The 21,670-nt window shown below is 41.1% G+C and overlaps 1 protein-coding gene across 1 annotated transcript in view; it reads right to left on the minus strand.

Annotated features, from left to right (window-relative positions):
- The window catches only part of SLC9A9 (solute carrier family 9 member A9), a 569,241-nt gene that overhangs the window by 185,861 nt on the left and 361,710 nt on the right, over positions 1 to 21,670 (minus strand). The window contains exon 12 of the mRNA XM_032631496.1: positions 4,172 to 4,325. Within this exon, the coding sequence (XP_032487387.1) occupies positions 4,172 to 4,325 (154 nt within the window). The remainder of the gene's footprint in view (positions 1 to 4,171; positions 4,326 to 21,670) is intronic.

Below are 21,670 nucleotides of genomic sequence, written 5' to 3' on the forward strand. Positions count from 1 at the left end.
ACAGCGGGGTGACCCTGGGCCACTTTGCAAGGCCTCACCCACCCTAGGAGGTAGCTACTGCTACTGCTATACGGGGACATTTTATAGATTAGAGGCTGAGTCACAGGGAGGTCTTATGCCTGGCACTTTATTTTCTAAATATCTAGCACAGAGTAAATAGTCAATAAAAGCCAACTATTACTCTGAGATGTTCGAAGCAAAAATCTGGAAGCTGTAGAAGTCATCTTGCTGGGGGCACTTTCTCATATTGTCTGGAATACAAGTTCTGAATTGTTCTTGTGTGCAAGGCTTTCTGTACTGTGGTTGAGGTATTTCGAAGAGATGGCTCCAGCATTCCTATCTGGGAGAAGCCAGGAAAGGATTGCACTGTGGTGGTATGGGCTCCATTCTCATGAGTTCTGTTAACTCCATGTGACACCCTACCCTAAACTAAGGATGGGGTTACCATCCCAGATTACTTACCACTGACGGAGAGCCCTGCCTCACTGGTTTCTGAGGTGCATTTGTAGGCATGTGTAATTATTTGGTGGACAATACTGTTTACTGGCCTCTGTAGGGCAAAGCCTGACACCTTTGATCTCTTGTTTCTTGGCTAACAGCAGAGCTAGTCCTCGGAGACTGGGAGCTGGGTTTTCCTCACCACCAGTATTAATGTAATTCACAGAAGGGAGGAGATCTGGATTCTAATCGAGAAACCATTCTGCTTTCTTTTACATGAAAACCTCCAAAATAATACTGGGGGAGTCTTCTTTTTCTCTAGAATTTTAAGAAACAAAGGTTCGCGATTTATTTCAAATGCTGCATTAAAAATATTTGTTATTGTTAAAAAAACAACAGCTTTAGGACAAGAAATTTGAATGTGCGTAGGATAAAACTTAACCAATGGAGAATTTGTTTCATATGTTAAGATCATGCTGAATCTCTTTAAGCACGAAGTCATTGCTGTTTTAAAGTTTTTCTATCAAAGTGTAATTCATATTAATATTATCAATTTTTACCTTACATAAAACGTTTAATCTGCATCTTACTGTGGTAGTTTTCAGCTGAATGGCAAATTTTATAGGGACTAAAAAATAAATAAATAAACTCAAGTACATACCTAATAACTTAAGAGGAAAAAAAATGTAGAAATTTAAAACAATCAAAAAAGGGGGCTTCCCTGGTGGCTCAGTGGTTGAGAGTCCGCCTGCCGATGCAAGGGGACATGGGTTCGTGCCCCGGTCCGGGAAGATCCCACATGCCATGGAGCGGCTGGGCCCATGAGCCATGGCCGCTGAGCCTGCGCATCCGGAGCCTGTGCTCTGCAACGGGAGAGGCCACAACAGTGAGAGGCCCGCATACCGCAAAAAAAAAAAAAAAATGATGGACAACTATCATTTAAAAGCGATAATGAAATGAAGGATTTCTTTGATAGCATTATAAACCACAGTGAAAGTGGAGCATATGCTGGTATCACTATAACACGGTCAAACCAAATTTATGTCGTGCTTGTGTGTGTGTTTGAACACACACTGACTTATGATCCTATTCTTTTATGTTTATTCTATTGTGCTCTATTTCCTTCTCGTTGATCAATGCAAAATGAATTTTTCTCTTCAAATTAGCCCCTGCTTCCCTCCAGCATAGGTGCTAAAATTTTTAAACTTGAGGCTCAGGTGTGGGGCCCTGGGCAACCCCAGCCAAATCTGACAGTATTTAATATTAGCCCCATCTCTATGTGGGGTTATAAGTCTAAACCAGTGGTTCTCAAAATGTGGTCCTAGAGCAAGCAGCATCAGCATTGCCTGGAGTGTGGTTAAAATGCAAATACTTAGGCCCTGAACCAGACCTACTTGATCAGAAACTCTGCGGCAGGGGCCCAGCAATGCGGGTGTTTAGTGAGCCCTCCAGTTGGTTCTGATGTTCATTAAAGTTTGAGAGCCTTTGGTCTTAACTTGGTCTTGCTGCCCTGTATCCTGTCTACCTGGGTTGACTTCCTAGATACACACGTACCTATAAAGCTCAGTTATCCCCTCTGATTTCCTCATGACTGGGTCTCTGTCTCTCTGACTGGGTTTATGCCCTGATTTCAGATTAACACTCTAGCTCCCAGCTGGGATTTCCACCTGGTCTGCTGGACCAGAGCCCTGTCAGCTCCTTTCCTTAAATATATCACAGTCCTGCTTTTACTCTTCTCCCCTCCTGGCTGGTGGACAAGTCTGGCATTGAATCAGTTGGGCCATTTGGAGCCAGTTCGCACTGGGGCATCTCCATGACCTGGGAACTCCATGCTGTGCCTCCCAGCAGGCCATAATAACACTGGCCTAAGATGACCTCCAGTCCCCTCACCTGTGGACGTTATAGTTGACATTACTATCCTTCTTTATTAGTCCCTGTCCTATAACCTGATAAACATTCTAACCTGCCTAAGGCCTCATTTTATATTACCCTGTCTCTACTGATCTGGATATCAAGAGACTGCATGAGCTATAACATCTATCTGAAGTCAGTGGATACCTTTGGAAAACACTACAGTAGAGTTAGGTAAACATTTTAGGGTAAAACATATATTGATTTGGGACAAATCCTTCAGAGTAAAGAAAGACAATGGTAGAAAATAAGTTATATTTGAATTACTTGAAGAAAATGTTGCCACTTTATGTTCTGAAATAAAGCATCACTTTGTGTTCTGAATATTCTAATTTACCTGATAGAGCATTCAATACATTTATCTTGTGAGGACTGGTATCCTCTAACTTCTGCTTTCCAAGTCCTAATTTTTCCACGCATGGATCCACCTACGGAATTTCTTTTCCCGAAACCTGAACACACCACTATCTTACTATCAGTTTACAGGAGACTCAATACTATAGCGTTTAATAAAATATTTGTGCTCATCCAGAGGAGCCTATAAGCAGCTACCACCGTGAAAGAAACTGAAGGTCACATTTATATGCCTAGAAAATAGTTCAACAAGTATTTCAAAACATTCTCCATTTCAACCTTTGGTCAAAGCCCTTTTATGTTTTAGCAATATTCACAATACTCGAAGAGGTCCTTTTTTCCTTGAATTGCATTTAACGCATAACCACTTGGCCCAGTTTAGACATAAGCTTTCTTACCCTAAACTCATGAGTCCTGCTTCTGCTTCTATTTGTCAGATGGATAGAAGTTTGTCAGTAAAGCCTTAACGAAAGGAATTTACATGCGTACTTATATTCATTCAATTTTTCATGGAGCAATTATTTATTCCATTCTACTATGTGCCAAGCACTACATTGGTGCTGGAATAACAGAGTCCTTGCCTGAAAAAAATCTTCTTGGGAATCCCCTCCCAGTCAGATGGATCTTTTCTTGTCAGAGATGGTGGGTATGGATTTGCCTCACAGAGAATGGGTGGGGACCAGGGAGGGGCTGTATGATCATCAAGATGTAGGACTTTGGAAAGTAAAATGTGATTTATGAAAGCACTGTTACATTCTGGGATGTGAAAATGAGGACCCAGATCAAAGAAACAAAGACAACAACATTTTACTTTTTCACAGTTGGTACAAGCTATTCATTTTTCATCGAATCTTCTACTACCTGCATACTCTGGGTTAATAGCAATCATCTTCCAAGCACTGCTTACTGGATGGCCCCTAACTGAAGCCTTGACCCGATTTCCTTTAAGAAATTGTCTAATCTGTGTCTATAGCATCCCTCTGGCCAAACATATGGTTGAATAATCAAATACGTTTAAGCATTTCCTGTGTCTCTAATTCTATCCTAAGTGCTGTGACAAATTAAAAACAAAGCAAATTCATTTTCTCCTTGGTATTATAGTTTTTTCTCTATAAATTCTACTGTATCATAAGTAACTTGAGGACAAGACTCATGTCTCACTCATTTTTGTGAACTCCATGGATTATCACATTATACTCAGTAAATATGATTGAATGGAAAAATTCATAAAGAAATTCATTTCTAGGGACTGTAGACTATAAACATCATCCTGAGATTTCTAGAACTCTTGGAAAAGTCAGTTCTGTTGGTGATAGGTCATACTGTTTCACCTTGTGAATGAAGGTCAACTTGACCCCAGGGAAAGTTAGTGTACAGACATGCCATTGTACTCTTGACCAGTCAGCAACATCAGAAACAGTGCAGCCATGCCTCATAATGATTTCCTTTGTTAAGCAGTGTCACTCACCTGATCTGAAGCCAAGTCAGCATGGGGGTTGTTCCTCCCCCGAATACCCAGACTGTGAAGAACACGAGGAGCAGAGTGGTGGTAAACATCATTTGCTTGGGCTGAGATTCTGTGTTCCGAATAGCTAAGGCAAAAGCTATCGCTCCTCGCAAACCTGATGGAGAAAAACCAAAGAAGGAAAAGAAACATCTGCACGAGTGTCATTCTCATTTCATTGAATTTATCTTTACAATTTACTGACAAACACAATTATATTTTAAAATTAAACTTTTAATTTTGAGATAACTGTAGACTCACATGCAGTTGTAAGAAATAATAGGGACTTACTGTGTGCCCTTTCCCCATTTTCTCCCCAGCGGTGATATCTCGTCTTGCAAAACTGTCTAGTACAATATCACACCCAGGATTTTGACACTGATATAGTCAAGATTCAGTACATTCCCAACACCATAAAGATTCCTCATGTTGCCCTTTATACTCACACCTATTTCTCTTCCACAAACTCCTTAACATCTGGCAGCCAGCAATCAATCATCCATTTCTATAATTTTGCCGATTCAGGAATGTTATATAAATGGAATCATGAAGTATGTAGCCTTTTGTAATTGGCTTTTTTTTCACCCAGTGTAATTTTTGGATACTCATCCAGGTTGCCAAATGTATTGATAGTTTGTTCCTTTTTATTGTTGAGTAGTATTTCCATGGTATGGATATTCCACAGTTTGTTTAACCGTCGTCTGTTAAAGGACACCTAGGTAGTTTCCAGTTTTGGGCTATTACAAATAAGGCTGCTGTGTGAATGAATGTAAGTTTTCAGCTCTCTGAGATAAATGCCCAGGAGTGCAATCACTGAGTTATATGGTATTTGCATATTTTTTTAATTAATTGATTTTAATTAAAAATTTTATTGAAGTAACATTATTTAAATTTATATGTATAACATTGTATATATTACAACATGTTTCACGTGTCCAACATTATATTTCTTTTTTTAATTTAATTTAATTTTTTATATATTTATTTATTTATTTATTTATTTTTTTGCGGTACACGGGCCTCTCACTATTGCGGCCTCTCCCATTGCGGAGCACAGGCTCCGGACGCACAGGCTCAGTGGCCATGGCTCACGGGCCCAGCCGCTCCGCGGCATGTGGGATCTTCCCAGACTGGGGCATGAACCCGTGTCCCCTGCCTCGGCAGGCGGACTCTCAACCACTGCGCCACCAGGGAAGCCCCTATAGCATGTTTTTAAAAGAAATTACTACCAAACTTTTCCAGAATGGCTCTAGCATTTTACATTCCCAGCAGCAATAAATAAGTCATCCAGTTTCTCTGCCTTTACCAGCCTTTAGTGTTGTCATTATTTTAAATTTTAGCCATTTTGATAGCTTATTGGGGTTATAATTTCCATTTTCCTAATGGTATTGTACATTTTTTAATGTGCTCATTTGTGATCTATCTACCTGCTTGGGTGAAATGGCTCTTTGTGTCTTTATCTCATTTTCTAATTGAATTGTTAGATGTTTGTTAATTTTGAGAGTTCTTTATATATTCTAGATAATAGTCCTTTGTTGGATATATAGTTTGCAAATATTTCCTCCCACTTTGTAGCTTTTTATTGATAAAGTCTAATCTGTTGATTTTTCCTTTTATAAATCATCTATTTGGAGCCAAGTCTAAGAACTCTTTACTTAGCTCTAGGTCCCAAAGATTTTCCCCTATATTTTAAAATTTTTTCTAAAAGTTATTTAGCTTTACATTTTACCTTTAAGTCCATGCTCATCTTGAGTTAATTTTGGTATAAGTGGCGAGTTTTAGGCTGAGGATCTTTTTTTTTTTTTTTTTTTTTTGCCTATGGATGTTTAATCGCTCTTTTGAATTGCTTTTGTACCTTTGTCAAAAACCAATTGGGTGTATTTGCGTGGCTCTATTCCTGGGTTCTCAATTCTGTTCCATTGATCTATGTGTCTATTCCTGTTCTGATGGTACACTGTCATGATTACTGTAGGTATATGGTAGGACTTAGTATTGGGTAGACCTCCTGCACTGTTGGTGGGAATGTAAATTGATACAACTACTATGGAAAACATTATGGAGGTTCCTTAAAAAACTAAAAATAGAACTACCATATGACCCAGCAATCCCACTACTGGGCATATATACCCTGAGAAAACCATAATTCAAAAAAACAGATGTACCACAATGTTCATTACAGCACTATTTACAATAGCCAGGACATGGAAGCAACCTAAATGTCCATTGAGAGATGAATGGATAAAGAAGATGTGGCACATATATACAATGGAATATTACTCAGCCATAAAAAGAAATGAAACTGAGTTATTTATAGTGAGGTGGATGGATCTAGAGTCTGTCATACAGAGTGAAGTAAGTCAGAAAGAGAAAAACAAATACCTTATGCTAACGCATACATATGGAATTTAAAAAAAGAAACGGTACTGATGAACCTAGTGGGAGTGCAGAAATAAAGACGTAGACATAGAGAATGGACTTGAGGACACTGGGTGGGTGGGGAAGGGGGAAGCTGGGGCAAAGTGAGAGTAGCATCGACATATATACACTACCAAATGTAAAATAGTTAGCTAGTGGGAAGCAGCCGCATAGCACAGAGAGATCAGCTTGGTGCTTTGCTACGACCTAGAGGGGTGGGATAGGGAGGGTAGGAGGGAGGCTCAAGAGGGAGGAGATATGGGGATATATGTATGCATATGGCTGATTCACTTTGTTGTACAACAGAAAATAACACAGTACTGTGAAGCAATTATACTCCAATAAGGATCTATTTTAAAAAAAAAATCGGGTAGAGTGATTCTTATTTTTCATTTTCAAAACTGTTTTAAATATTCTAGATCTTTCGCCTTTCCATAAAATTTTAAAAGAATATTGTCTGTATTTACAAAAAAAATCTTTCTGGGCACAAATACTTTTAGAAAATCAAGTGTGTTAGACAACAAGGAAAACCAAGCTTATGGACCATTGAAAATTGATAAACGATTAAATGACATTTAAGAATTATTCCAGCCTAAGAACATACTTTTACAAAGTCTATAATCTAAGCTGACCTATTAAAACCTGCTTTTTTGTCTATTTTTCTTCTTTAATAATAATATGTTAATTGAATTTTTATGAAACCATATTAAGTATACTTGCAAGAAGATGTTAAAGAAGATTAAATGCTACAATTTCAAATCAAAGTGTGATGACATTATAAAAACAGATGTAGACTTTGAAGAAAAGTAAATAAAAGCACAAGTAGTAAAATAAAAAAGTTAAGATTGAAAATCTCTCTTGGGTAACACAAGACTTATAAGACATTTACAGGCTCTGTTACACCACGTAACAGGGCAAATAAACATTTATAATGATAGCAAGTATAAGTCAAAGGTAGTGATTTTTGCTACTTTTATAGGAAGGTTTAAGTCACATACATAAAATTTCAATGGTCCATTTTTTATAATATTTATTGTATTAATATCATCTAGGTTTCTAATTTTCTAAATCTTTATTCATACATTAAGAGACTTTTAGAAATTGGATACAGGTTAGGATGAGAAAAACTATAACTACTTTGGTCTTTATCCTTGGCTTCGCAACTTAGAATTTAATGTTCCTTTCTCATCTTTACACTGAGAATATACAAGAGACAAGTGGCATAACACAAGATCCAGAGGATTAGAATAGAGACTTAATATATTTTGCCTGAAAGAAGGAAGCCTCAGAAAGAGAGAGGAACGTGCACTCTGATTATAAAATTACCTTCAAGGAACAAAATGTAATGGAGGAAGAAAATTATTCTAAATCTCCATGTAGACAAGGAAATGGCCTGAAGATAAGAAAGATAACATTTGAAGTAGATATTAATAAAGAAAAAAAATTTTTTTCATCAGAAATTCTGAACACTTAGATGGCTGTACTCAAGAAGAGTACACCAGAGACGTTCATGCACTTAGACCCAGCTGGGGACAAGAGAGTGGGGATATTAATAACCCTTATTACTGGAGAATATTTCAATAATGTTCTCTCCAGGAAATACAAATGGTGTCATTAGGGAATGAGAACTGAAAGAAACAGTTTTCCAACAGCCTTCTATATCTGAGGAGAAAATGTATAGGTTAAGGTAAAGCTCCTAGCAGTGTTTAATCAGGACAAGACTGGGGATAGAAAGTGATCTTTTCTTTTTCCCTTCTCCTCAAGCTCACATTTCCAGAAGTGTCCATAAAGAAGCATTACTCCAGTTAAGTGGTGTGTATTAGAAATATTAAGTGATAAGACTCTAAGTATTTGTTTTCATTATATTGAATATTTGTGTGTGTGTTTGGCTTTGTTTTTTCATTTTTTGTTTTGTTTTTACTTTGAATTTTGTGAGAAAGAGAAAAATAGAGACTGGAATAAAAGTTAAAACTTGCTACGTCATGTTTATTGTAAAGTTCATGTTAGTTATCAAGGGCAAGGAAGGACATAATCATTTATCTTCCTGAATATGTTTAATAATGTATTGTTATTATGTTAAACTAGCATAACTAGGCTCTTAAATCTAAATTATCTATACATGAGCAGTTCTTAGTTTAAAAATATACTCAAAAGATATATGTTATTCTGACTTCTAAAAAAATCTGTATCCTATAAATAAAACTCTATATTTACAGGAGATGCAATGTAGAGATCTCTTTAAAAAAAAGAAGAAAGAAAAATGCAGCCACTGCCTTGCACTTGTACTTGTGGAATATTAAGAAACATTGATATTTAGAACCAAATTCAAGATGGCTCTATAAGAGAAGCCCTCCCTCATATAATGGTCACCTAAAAAAACACAGAAACAGTGTGTTTTTGGAGAAGAGAGTATCTGTCTGTAGCCCTGGCCATTTTTCGCAAATATGGCTCATGCCACATGTGAGATGGCCTAGTAGCATGGGAAGCATGGAACTGAGAAAGGTGAGGTCACTAAGTAGACAAAGTGAAGCTCCTTTAGAACTCTAGCTGAGAACAACTGCCTACATACCATTCATCCTTTATGATGCCAAAGTTACTGATCACGCATTTGGCACCTAGACAATTGTCAAATCAATGGCCATTCATTGCTTCATTCAGCACGTATGTGTCTTAGCCTGACATAACAAAATACCACTGTCTGGGTGGCTCCAACAACAGAAAATATTTCTCAGAGTGTGGAAGCTGAGATGTCTAAGATCAGGGTGTCAGCATGGCCAGGTCTGGTGAGAGCTTTCTCTCTGGCTTGCAGAAGGCTACCTGCTTGCCATGTAAGAGCAAGCTCAGTGGTGTCTCTTCTTAATTCTATCATAGGGCACCCCACCCTCATAACCTCATCTAAACCTAATTGTCTCCCAAAGGCTCCATCTCCAAATAACATCATATTGGAAGTTAGGGCTTCAACTTATGGATTCGAAGGGGACACTATGTGAGGGGAGTCCATAGCAAGATGTACTGATTATCTGTTATGTGGAGGCTCTGGGCACACTTATCCTATCTCCTTCACACCATGGATTTGGGAAACAGAGGACTTTAGGACTGAAATAAATTACTTAGGCTACCAGCAAAATACTAGAAATTAAAGATTAGTACTGATTTAGGAGTTTCTTTTAGCAAAACACTATTTTCCAAGGACACATACCATTTTGCTTACAAACCAGGAAATTCAGAACTCATTATCAAAACTTGTGTTTTATTTTGTTTAATGGGTACTTTGATTCTTTGGATTTACCTTTGTTTTTCTCTTTGTTTTGGCCAACTAATGGACATAATTTTATACTTTTGGGGGTTATAGACTATATCATCTCATTTTAGATGGGTTTACTGCTCAGAGACTTGATGTATTTCACATACTCAGTTGGAAAGTTAGCATCATCTTGTGGAATAAAAGAATTACCTGAAATTAAATGTGGTTTCATTTAAAATTGGCCTCTAAGGGATTCTTATGTTAATTATGTCGATGTTCTATTCATAACAATAGAAGACTATTGAACCAAGGAAAGCTTTCAGTCAAGGACCCCTGCTGCAGAAAAGGTGCAGCTTCCTGTTTATCTTTAAACAGCAAAAGTGAAACTTAATCTGTTATAAATTGGCAAATGTGTTCTGAACAGGGTGAAGGTCTATTACAGCTACATTTAAATCACAAGAATACAAGTACCCCCTAAGGCATTTGCATTGAAGGTGCAAAGCAAGAGTCTAAACCTTAATTATTGAGCACTCACTCTGTGCTACCTGTTACCCAAGGCACGGTGGGGGGATGCAATGGTGAGGAAGCTTGGGCTCCTCTATTTTAGGGCTCATGGTTCTACAAAAATGAGTCTCTTAACAGGTAAATTATGATAAAGTATATTAGAGGTATAAAGAGTATGCTTTGCATGTATAGTCTGTTGAAGAAAAAGGTAAGATTGCTAAATTTCATGAGGGCCCAAATCATGGCCATTGTCAACAAATGTGCAATGTTTAAGGCACTGAAATCAATGGTGGGGTGAAAGAGGTCTTTGCACATGTGGTTTTCTATACTTGAATCATTTTTCTCCCATTCAAATTTTCTCTAGTTCTTTCTTCTATAACCCTCACCCAAATTTCACCTAATTCTAATGATCTTCAGAGTTCAGCTGTGCCTCTGATTTCTCTATGAAGCCTCCACTGAGGTCTGGGCCTGGGTTAGGCTAACTGACATTCCCAGTACAAACTGTGCTTGGCCTATCAGGTGACTTATGACATTACACTGTAATTGGCTGGCTCTTTGTTTATCCACACACGTAGAGCGATGCCAAGCGCATAAAAGGTCAATGAACAGATGAATGTTCTGATTCTTCATGATTCTTGATTACAAACGGAAAAGTGATTGATATCTCTTAGTTCAATGGAATGGCTGAGTAATTGTTTCTTCAAGTTTGGCTTCTGCCCCTTTATTATTTATTGAGATCCTCAAAGCCTCGTACTGAGAGTCGAGAGACCTGGGATCTGTTTTCAGTCCTGCCCGGCAGGATGCATGATCATTAGCCTCGTCTGAATCTGTGTTGTCTCATCACTAAATGGAGGTTTTAAGACCAGCTTGTGGTCTTTAACCAGAAGCGCACATCAGAATCAACTGTGAAACTTAAAAATGTATGAGTTATTCATGCTAGTGTCCTGACTCTAGAGATTTGGATTCAGCAGAGAATGAGTTACCTGAAAGCTCAGGCTCCTCTCTCTTCCCTCTGTATGTACCACCTTGGTCCAAGGCCCATCACCTCACACTCTGACTGTGCCCCTGACCAACACCCTGGTCTCTCGGCCTAACAGCCTCCATCCTTTCTTCCTTCCAGTCTATCAACGTCCCTCTGAACAGTTTCCTCAGAATCTAGCTTTTTGAGGTGGTGATCTGACCCAGAAACCATAAGTGGCTTCCTACAGCCCATAGAAACACTTCAATCAGAATTTTGCTCCCCTGTCCGGGTCTACCTCCTCTTGTCCACTGAGAGCTTTGCATACCAACAAGGTGGTCTTCTTTCTCTCAGTAAACAATGGTTATCCTTGCCCCTACGCCATGATCCCACTGTTAAGCCTGTGTTTCACTTCTTTCTGCCTCTATTCCACCCCCATGAAGTTTTCCTGAAATACTCCAGTCCACATTGCTCTCTCTTTCTTGGAAATCCTATAAAACGCATTGCTCATGCCACTCATACTATTAAATGATAGTCTGAGATGAATCAGTAGTTTAATATGATCTATTCTTTACTCTCAATTACTAATCTTTTAAAAGGTTGGAGTTACAACTTCTTTACACAACGTAATATCTCTCATAGTATCCAAAACATGAAACTCAGTAAATGCTTTCGAATGGAATGATGACAGTGGCTTCAGACTCTCGAGATATGAGGTTGTGACGTTCATGTGTTCCTTCATTCATTCGGGCTCTAGGGGATAGCAGAAAACAAGAGATAGTTTCTGCCTTAAAGGGGCTTCCAGATTAGTTTAAAAAAGAAAAAAAAAGTAATATGTAAGTTGTTGTGAAGAAAACAAAAGTAGGATAAGAAGATAGAGGATATATTTATGTGAAGGGTTGGAGGATTTAGGGTGGTTAGGAAAGCCACTTTGGTTAGGTGACATTTGAGCATAGACTCTAATGAGGGAGAGGCCATGTGGGTGTCCGGAAGAAAAGCACTCCAGGCTTCTGGAACAGTAGGCGCAAAGGCCCTGAGGCAAGGATATGCCTGATATGTTCGCATGGCAGCAAAGGGGCTGGTGTGGCTAGAATGGAATCAATGGGGGGGGCGGGAGGTGGGGGGTGAGTGGAAGGAGATAATGCTCAAGAGGTAACCGACCCAGATCATGCTGGGCTCTTGAACAGCAAGGCTTTTGAATTTTATTTTGAGATGGAAAACTTCAGGAAGGTTTTTGGCAGGGTAGTGCTAGGATCTATTCTATGATTAAAGGGATCGCTTTGGCTCTGTTATGAAAAACAGATCTCCAGGCTGGAGGCGGGAGGTCAGTGAGAAGCCTGCTGCATAATCCAGGCAAGAAGTGGAAGTGGATCAGAACAGGATGGTAGCATGGTAAGTACTGGAATAATGTCAAAGGTTGACAATATTTGCTGATGGGTTGGATGAGGGGTATGAGAAGAAGAGAGAACTCCAAGAACTTATGGCCTGAACAACTGGAAGAATTCGGGGAAACTGTGGGAAGAGCATATTGGGGTGTCTGGGGGAGATCAAGGGTTATATTCCAGTCATGTGAAATCTATGATGCCTAGTAGTCATACAAGCGCAGAGGTTGAGTGGGTGGTTGGAGCTAAGGGTCTGGAGTTCAGGGGAGAGGTTAGAGTCGTTTTTACTGGAGACAGTGGGGAGTTGGGAGGAAAGTTTGGAGTTTGAAAAGTGTGGGAAGATAAAGTTGATTTTTAAACCATGTTTTTCTCTTGCTTTAAGGACTTTGTGCTGCTTCTCGCACCTCCAGTGCTCTTGCCAGGCTTCCCCTCGCCCCCTTCCCCAGTCTTCCCCCTGCCGGCCCCCAGCCCTGGCTGCTCCTCATTCATTTCAGTCCTCAGAAAGGCTGCCCTGACCATGCCATCTAAGTGCCCTCCACTCGAACCCAGGCCTTTTTTACATGTCATTTATTACACTGATCACCATCTGAAATTATATGTTTGTTTTTTAGCCTTTAAGACCTGTGTCCCTCCACAAGACAGTGAGCTCAGTGACAGCAGGCCCAGTGCTAGGATGGTGCCTCTCATATAGCAGGCACTCCTTAAGCATTGGATAAATGCATGAGTGAATGGATGAGGGAAACATCATATTTTGCCTTTGAAACACAATTGGAATCCAAAGGAAAATGAACAGTAGTTGGACAGGGATGCAGAAATGTCCCTGAGAAACTGACCCATTCTTTAAAAGAAATATCCCTTAGATAAGTTATTTTGCTGCCTTTCTTTTCATTTGGGATATAATCCATCGCAATACCTTTTTTTCCTTTCATTTCAAGTACTGTGAGGGGGTTGATTTCAAAGATTTAACACATTCTCATCAGTCTGATAAATCAAACCCTAGTCTGAGTCTACAATAGAATTATGTATTGCTTTTACCTTTGCTGAAGTCCCATGACCTTGCAAAAGGTAACTACTTTCAGCAAAAATGTCAGTCTGATTTCAAAATACATTTTCCAGGATAGTACAACCTTGTTATACAGTCCCAGTTTCAGTTCAACGTCGTTTTATCACATGGAAGCGAAGCCAACAGATTGTTTCAGTGAAAAAGCCTCTGCATTCAAAAATAAATTGAGTTTTTCTGGAAACTAAGTCTGTGTTAGACAAGCAGAACTTTCTTTCCTTCATCTCTCTTCCTGAACTTGAATCATTTAAACCTAAGGCCACTGAGAAGGAATGCGACATAACTTCAATATATTTTTGCATAAAATGAAATTTGTTTTTGGACACCTTAGGCAGCCGGGAAGGGTAATTGTAAATAGGATTAGCTCTGTCACAGCTCTGAGTCAACATGCATAGATGCCTCTGTCTTTGGAAGTTTATTTTTACGTAGGGAAGGTAGATGTGGTAGGAAACTGGAATAATCCTTGCCACTAGCTGAAATCTTCAATGGAGGGTTTCAAGAGAAAGGCTGAGAGAGATCAGAAGAAAGTCAACTTTCTGTGAGCAGTACCCAACTTATGGCCAGCTTGTGTTTCAAAGGTCAACTTATAAGTTTCCTATTTGACCAGTGGTTCTCAACTTGGGTGAGTGTGTCCCCCAGGGAATATTTGGCAATATCTGAGGACATTTGTGATTGTCCACAACTGGAAGGTGGGAGGCGCTAATGTTAATCTAGTGGGTAGAGACCAGGGGTGCTGCTAAATATTCTACCATGTACAAGACAGACCCCACAAAAAGGAATTATCAGTCCCCAAATATCAATAGTTGCTGGTTTGAGAAACCCTAGTTTAGACACTGGATTGCTTTTTTTCCCATAGGATCAACGCTAAAAATATTCCTACTGCAGAGGGCTATTTTGGCAAAGATGGCTATCTGTCCACCGGAACCTATTTTTATCATCCATGCTATGCTGCTATAACTGCATAAACTACATTTCCTAGCGTCTCTTGCAGCTAGGAATACAGCTGGTTCTCACCGGAGAAATGAGAGCAGAGGTGATACATGTCATTTCTGGGCCCAGGCTTTTAAGAAAAGCTACCTACCCCAGTCTCTTTCCCATTGTTCCACCAGCCAGTTATAAATCATGATGAATCCCTATAGCAGTAGTTCCCAGACTTTAGCTACATCAGCATTACCTGGAGGACCTGTTCAACCTTAGATTGTTGGGCTCCACCCCCAGAGTGTCTGATTTCAGTCGGTCTGTGGTGGGGCTTGAGGATTTGCATTTCTAACAAGTTTCCAGGTGTTGCTGATACTAATGGTCCAGGGACCACACTTTTAGAACCCTTGACTTAGGGGATTGTGATGCCACAAGATGGAAGGAGCCTGGTGATATCTGAATCACCACTTGGAGGAGAGGCATCTTTCCCCCACCCTCATGTTAATATCAACCCTACCTGGGACTTGAATGAGAGAGGATTTACTACTGTGGTTCAACAACTGAATTTTAGGAGTCTGTGTGTTCTAGCAGCTTAGCCTATCATAAGGCTCTCTACGTCTACCAAACCTACATCTCTCTCCCTTACATGTCCCTGTAGAATCTCAGAATATTTTCTTAACAGATGAGGGAATACGGGCTGGGAAGGATGGAGTAGCAAGGTTACATAGTAAATGGTATGGCTTGTTATTCAATCTGTTTCATTCCCCCCATTGAATATATAACCCATAACAAAGATTTAAAAAATCACGATTATCTCAATAATTTGAATTTTTAGGAAAGATGCGAAGAAGAAAATTTTCTTCCCCTTTCCCAGGCAGACGATCAACCTGAGGCAACATTTTGAAAAAGATGTTTTGCCTTTTGCTCTCCCTCCCCAATTCTTTCTGCACCTTCTCTCTCTGTGTCTCGGTGTCTCTGTCTCTCTCCCCCTTTCCGGGCATTACTGCCATCATGCTGCCCTCCCCATCCCAGTCCCAGACACCCGACTCTAAAGTGATCGGTTTTTGACTCTCCAGTCAAAACCCCCATTTCCGCACGCAGCCAAAATGAGCTTCCTGCCAGGAAGAAAACAATTGGAAGGAAGAAATCTGCTGGGGAAGGGTAGCACACAATTCTCCTGAAGGGCGTGCTTTTTAAAATAGTTAACATGCGTGCTTTCACGTTTACTTGTGGAATTTAAAACAGCTCCAGGAAGGTCTAGTGACATTTTTCAGGCACTGAGGGAAGTGGACGGTGAGTGGGACTGAGGATCCTGTAAAGGGAGGGCAATGCTGTTATTCACAGGCAGGGGACCTCTGGTGTCTCCTTCTGCCCTCAAGTGTGATCACAGGTCTCTAACTTTTGGAAGAGGGTCAGTGGGAGGCTGGGCAGTGCGGCTGGGACCCAGCCCTACTCACAGAGGTTTGGGCTGTCTGTGAAGGATTTGGTTGCCCAAACAGCACTGCAATGTCCCCAGTATATTAGAGCAAGTGCTGATAATTCCTAAATGATGTAATGGCCCTATGGAAATTTAGCACAAGGCATTTTTAAATGTAAATGCTTCTTGCTCATTTGCACATATAACTTACTAGAGTCAATCCTATTGACTTCTTCTGAACTCTAGCCACAGAACCTGAGGGCAGAATTAGAGGGATTTATGCATGGCACAGACAGACTTATTTTTTGAGCTTGGTTCGTGTGTATTGATAGTTTTCTAAGGTTATGTCTACCTAATGCCCCAAACAAGCAAGCAATTAGTAAGCAAATTCAGGCCGAAAACAGGGAAAAACAATGTGGTCCTTTTGTTTGCCTCAGCGGACAGGTTAGCTTGGTTAAAACTATCAGCCAGATATTTGTGATATCTGTGACACTCCTGAAAAACTGAAATGCACACAAAAAGTTCCCAAATTAAATAAGATTATTTATTTTTCTGTATCTAAGACCTTATCCTTGAAACGCAGGGAGAGGTGACAAGTGTTCTGGGTTGTCCCCTTTCATTACTCAGTGTCTCTCAGGAGCTAGAGTGTTCTTATTGGCTACTCTGTCTCTATAGTGTGGTTGGGTAATCTACAAGGCCTTGCCACTTTTTCACACTCAATAAATGTCTAAGTAGATGGTGGCATTTTGCATGTGTCAACTTGTCCCAGAGGGGGCTCCAATATATTTTCCTCACAAAAACTGGTATTTTGAGTTTCACTTTGAGTTGACAACGTTGCACATCTTAGTGCGAGGAGTAGGTCACTGCTGCAACTAAAAGTAGAGTATCAGCAATTGTCCTTAAATGAAGGGGAGGGGGTGGAGCCTCGGGTCTCGCCTTCCACAGGTATGTCACTAGCACTTAGCATTGGCCTCAGACTAGGTCCTCAGCAGTGATCTGAAGGTCAAACCTTATTTAGAATAAAAACCTTAATCTCCGATAGGAGGTTTTTCCAAGAGCAGTTGTGAGTTTATATGAATCATGTCTCTGTGAAGCACTAACGGCTATCTCCTCTCGGGTGGTTAGAGAGAGTGATGGAAACTCCCAACTGTTGAATGTGGCCTAAGTGGCGGTCCCTGTGCCAGGCATTTTATATACACTTTCTACTCTGGTTTTCAACACTGACCGTCTAACGTAAGTACCATTTTATAGCCACGGGAGCTGAGGTTTAGAGAGAGTTAACCATATAGCGCCCCATGGCTGAGCCTGCTTCAAAGCCTGAGCCCTCTGCATTTCACCAAAATGGTAGTTCCTATTTAGAAAATATGTGGGGTGCCCAATAGAATCTAATATGCTGCTTAAAAATGCAAGAGCTAGTAACTTTTCCTGTGAATTTATTTTGGAACTAAGTGAAGAATAGGCTATTTTGACCTAATCATAGGAGAACACTATGGGGCTGGCTGTAGCTCAAAGCTAGTTCTCAGATGCTCTGCATTTGTCATCATCACATAAACTTTTCTCAGCATTTGAAACTATGAGGACTTAATGGGATCTTCGGTTCATCCGGACCTGCCGTGCTTGTCTACTTTGTCACAGCAATGCGTCACGTGGTTACTTGTTATTTAAGATGTCTTTTTTCTGACTGTTTGACACACTGGTTGGAACATTTTCATGACTCATTTCCTGCATAAGCTGGTTAACCCTGTCCCGTTTGAAGACCGCAGAAGACCTTCACCAGTCAGCCACCTGCTCACTAATGCCTTCCCCGGGCCACCGTGGGTGTCACGTGAGAGAGGTGGGGACTTGGTAGATGTTCATCCACTCTAATGGAGAAAATGTTCTCAGCCTATGTCCCATTAGCTGGTTAGTGACCTTGTACTGGTAAGGAAGAGATAGTGGCCTAATTGCACAAGATACACCCGGAGCAGGAAGGAGATATACCACCACGGGAGCGGGAGGGAACCCTGGACTCCGCGGGAGGGGCTGAGAACAGGAAGGCTTGGCAAGGAATGCTTGACAACGTGATGGTGTCATCTGGGCTGTCGCTCTCTGGAAGGATGAACAAAGGAAGAGACAAGGAGAGAAAGAGTCCTGTCAGGAATTCCCTGGCGGTCCAGGGGTTAGGACCTGGCGCTTTCACTGCCAAGCCTGGGGTTCGATCCTTGGTCGGGGAACTAAGATCCCCGCAAGCCAAGAAAAGAAACAGTCCTGTTGCTTAGAAGACTCAGACTCTCAGACAACCCTCGTACATACATCTAAAGAAATTTTTTCCTGAGCTGAAGTCAAACCTGATTCTTTTTTTTTTTTTTTGCGGTACATGGGCCTCTCACTGTTGTGGCTTCTCCCGTTGCGGAGCACAGGCTCCGGACGCGCAGGCTCAGCGGCCATGGCTCGCTGGCCCAGCTGCTCCGCAGCATGTGGGATCTTCCCGGACTGGGGCACGAACCCGTGTCCCCTGCATTGGCAGGCGGACTCTCAACCACTGCGCCACCAGGGAAGCCCCAAGCCTGATTCTTGATTCAAATCATTTGGCTCATATAAAAGTCCCAGGGTTTTTAATGAGATCTTAGGTCTTTAACTGGAAATCATAAACATCCATCCAACACAAAGCAAGCAAAGATTTGAAAAATAGTTTCATATCCGAATGCTACTGTTGAGGAAGTATTAACAATGTTTACTGTTATGAATGCTCAGGGAAGGGTTTTTTAGCCAGAAGTGAGTAGGTAAAAAATATTTTCTTTTATTTCAAAAACAAAAGTCTTTATTTGTTGATCTCTTTCCTTAAATTTATTGTTGCTTAGCTCCCACCTGGGCAAACATGGTCTGAGAGCTGCCTTTGGGGTCAATTCCAGATTCAGAAGTTCCCAGGCTGATAGAACAGGAATGGATAGTCCTTAAGTGAAATTTTAGTGAAATGTACAATTTTAGTTGCATAGACATTGTTGTAGGTTGTTCATTCATTTGCCTATTCATTCGTCAATTATTTGTGGAAGGTTCAAGTAGTGGGCTGGGTGCTGAGGTACAGAGTGAATGAAACAGATAAGTATTTGGCCTCACAAAGCTCCCTGTCTAGAGGGGCACACAGGCAGGCAAACCAAAAATCATGGTAGAATGTGATGGGTGCTAGGGGAGGAGAAGTATTGGGTGTTACGGAAACAGAGGAGAGGGACGTCAACCCAGACCTGAGGAGTTACAAGGTTTCCTACAGGAAGTGATGTCTAAGCCAAGATCTGAAGGATAAAAGGTATTAGCTGAGTAAAAGAGTGAGGGGTGGGGCTGTGTGTGTGGAAAGGGGTCCAGACAGATGGAGAGCCTGCGTGAACAGGGAAAGAATTCCACATACTCGAGGAACTGGAGGAGATTCTGTAACTGGGTAAACATTGCTGTGCTGATCAGATGGCAAGGGGAAGGACAAGAAGCAATGGACTTGAGGATATGGGGAGGGGGAAGGGTAAGCTGTGACAAAGTGAGAGAGTGGCACTGACGTATATACACTACCAAATGTAAGGTAGATAGCTAGTGGGAAGCAGCCGCATAGCACAGGGAGATCAGCTCGGTGCTCTGTGACCACCTAGAGCGGTGGGATAGGGAGGGTGGGAGGGAGGGAGACACGAGGGGGAAGGGGAAGGGATATGGGAACATACATGTGTGTGTGACTGATTCACTTTGTTATGAAGCAGAAACTAGCACACCATTGTAAAGCAGTTATGCTCCAATAAAGATGTAAAAAAAAAAAACAACACAAAATAAAAATTGAAGTTCTTCAACTTGAATGCTAAAAAAAAAAAAAAAAGGAAGCAAGCCTGGCACCCAAGGGGGTCCAAAGCAGAACAGAATAAGGTGAGAGGGATGGATTGAAGAGAGAGGTTCAGAACAGAAACCACAAATTGTGATTATGTTCTGGGATGCACTTCTCAAACTTTCACATACATGCGAATTGCCTGGGGATTTTGTTAGAAAGCAGATTCGGATTCAGCATTTCTAAAGAGACCCCAAGTGATGTCCTAGCTGCTGGTCCCTGGACCACACTTTTGGGTTTGAAGGATCAACAAAGCATGGAAGTGTCCCTTTTACATGGTGGCTGGTAGTTATTGTGGGACAGTCCTGGTGGCTTAATAGCGTTCCATTAATTTGGGTGGTCATAGACACAGAGTCCTGTTCCTAGGCACTGCTGAAAAAATAACCTTGACTCTTCACTTTCATGAATTCCACTTATGTTTTCTTCCTGGGTATAACTGATAAATCAACTGGGAAGGCCACTTCTTGGTCAAAGTCTCAGACTGGCTCTGACAATGGCCTGATTGGTGGCTCACCAAAAAGACACTGAGAAAGGTTGTCACCTACACCTGGGCAGTGGTCCTTAAGCTGTCCTTCTGTAGAACACTGAGGTTCTATACACTATTTCCCAGAACTTGAATAGTAATGGCAGTCTTTTTACCATTAAGGGGGAAAACACTGAATGCTAATGGGAAAGTTTTCTTAGTTTTACTTCCAGGCCTTTCTCTCAGTTCTTTGGTGCCAGCAGCTGTCTGAATGCTAATGAGTGCTGGGGACGATCAAATGAGCGACAAGCAACATCAGTAGCAAAGCCTGGCCACGCTTGGTGTTGTTGTCTTTATGGCTATGTAAACTCTTGGATGAGGTTTTATATTATATCCATTCACTGAGGTCACATTTCCCCGGTTAAAAACCCTTCCTAGTTTATGCAATAGGACACATCAGGGGTGCAATGTCTCTTCAAAGTGCAACAGAAATGGACAAATTGGAGAATTATGTCCTGTGACCCACCGTTGGGGCCCTTGAACCTGCCCGGGTGCTTCAGGGCCTCCGTTCCGTCCGGATCAGCACAGCAGCTCTGCATGGAGCCTCTGAAGCCCAGTAGGCTAAAGTCCCCAGCCACGGTGGTTTCAGGAAGGCTGCCAGGGCTCAACTGGGCTTGGTTTTTCCTCTCCTTCAAGCAATTCTCGGCTCTTATTTAGTTTTAAATTAAATCAAAATTGCAGCACATGGATTTGAGTTAAAACAAGAGGCCCAATCTTTGTAATATGCACCACATCAATAGGAAAGCTAATTTGTGCAAAGCACATCTCCTCCTTTAATTTAAACCACAGAGTTCCGCTTCTCCGGTTTCAAGGGAGCTGAGAACTGGGCAGGGCAGCTCACCCCAGGCACTAACTAGGGCTGTGCTGAGAGGGACAGGAACAGTTTCAGGGGAGCTTAGCGGTCCTCTTAAGCCCTTTGTTCCGGGTGTCACATGATACAGCAGAGCAGTTGTGAACTCCTGGCCTTGAATTTAAAGAAGGTCTGAAAATGTCTCAGGGTAGACTTCCCCAACTGACTCTTAACTGCAACCTAGCTACCAAAAACAGAAATTGCGTTATTAAAAGCTTCTCAAGGCAAATGAAGCAGAGAGCCCACACTGCTCCTGACCTTGAGACCTCATTTTAAGGTTCCAAGGTTGCATGTGTGTGGATTACTAGATTACACAAAACCAATCGGGTAGGGTCTGTGCTAGGTGAGAAATTC

The sequence above is a fragment of the Phocoena sinus genome, chromosome 4 (assembly GCF_008692025.1).
Source record: "Phocoena sinus isolate mPhoSin1 chromosome 4, mPhoSin1.pri, whole genome shotgun sequence".
In the NCBI taxonomy this organism is placed as follows: Eukaryota; Metazoa; Chordata; class Mammalia; order Artiodactyla; family Phocoenidae; genus Phocoena; species Phocoena sinus.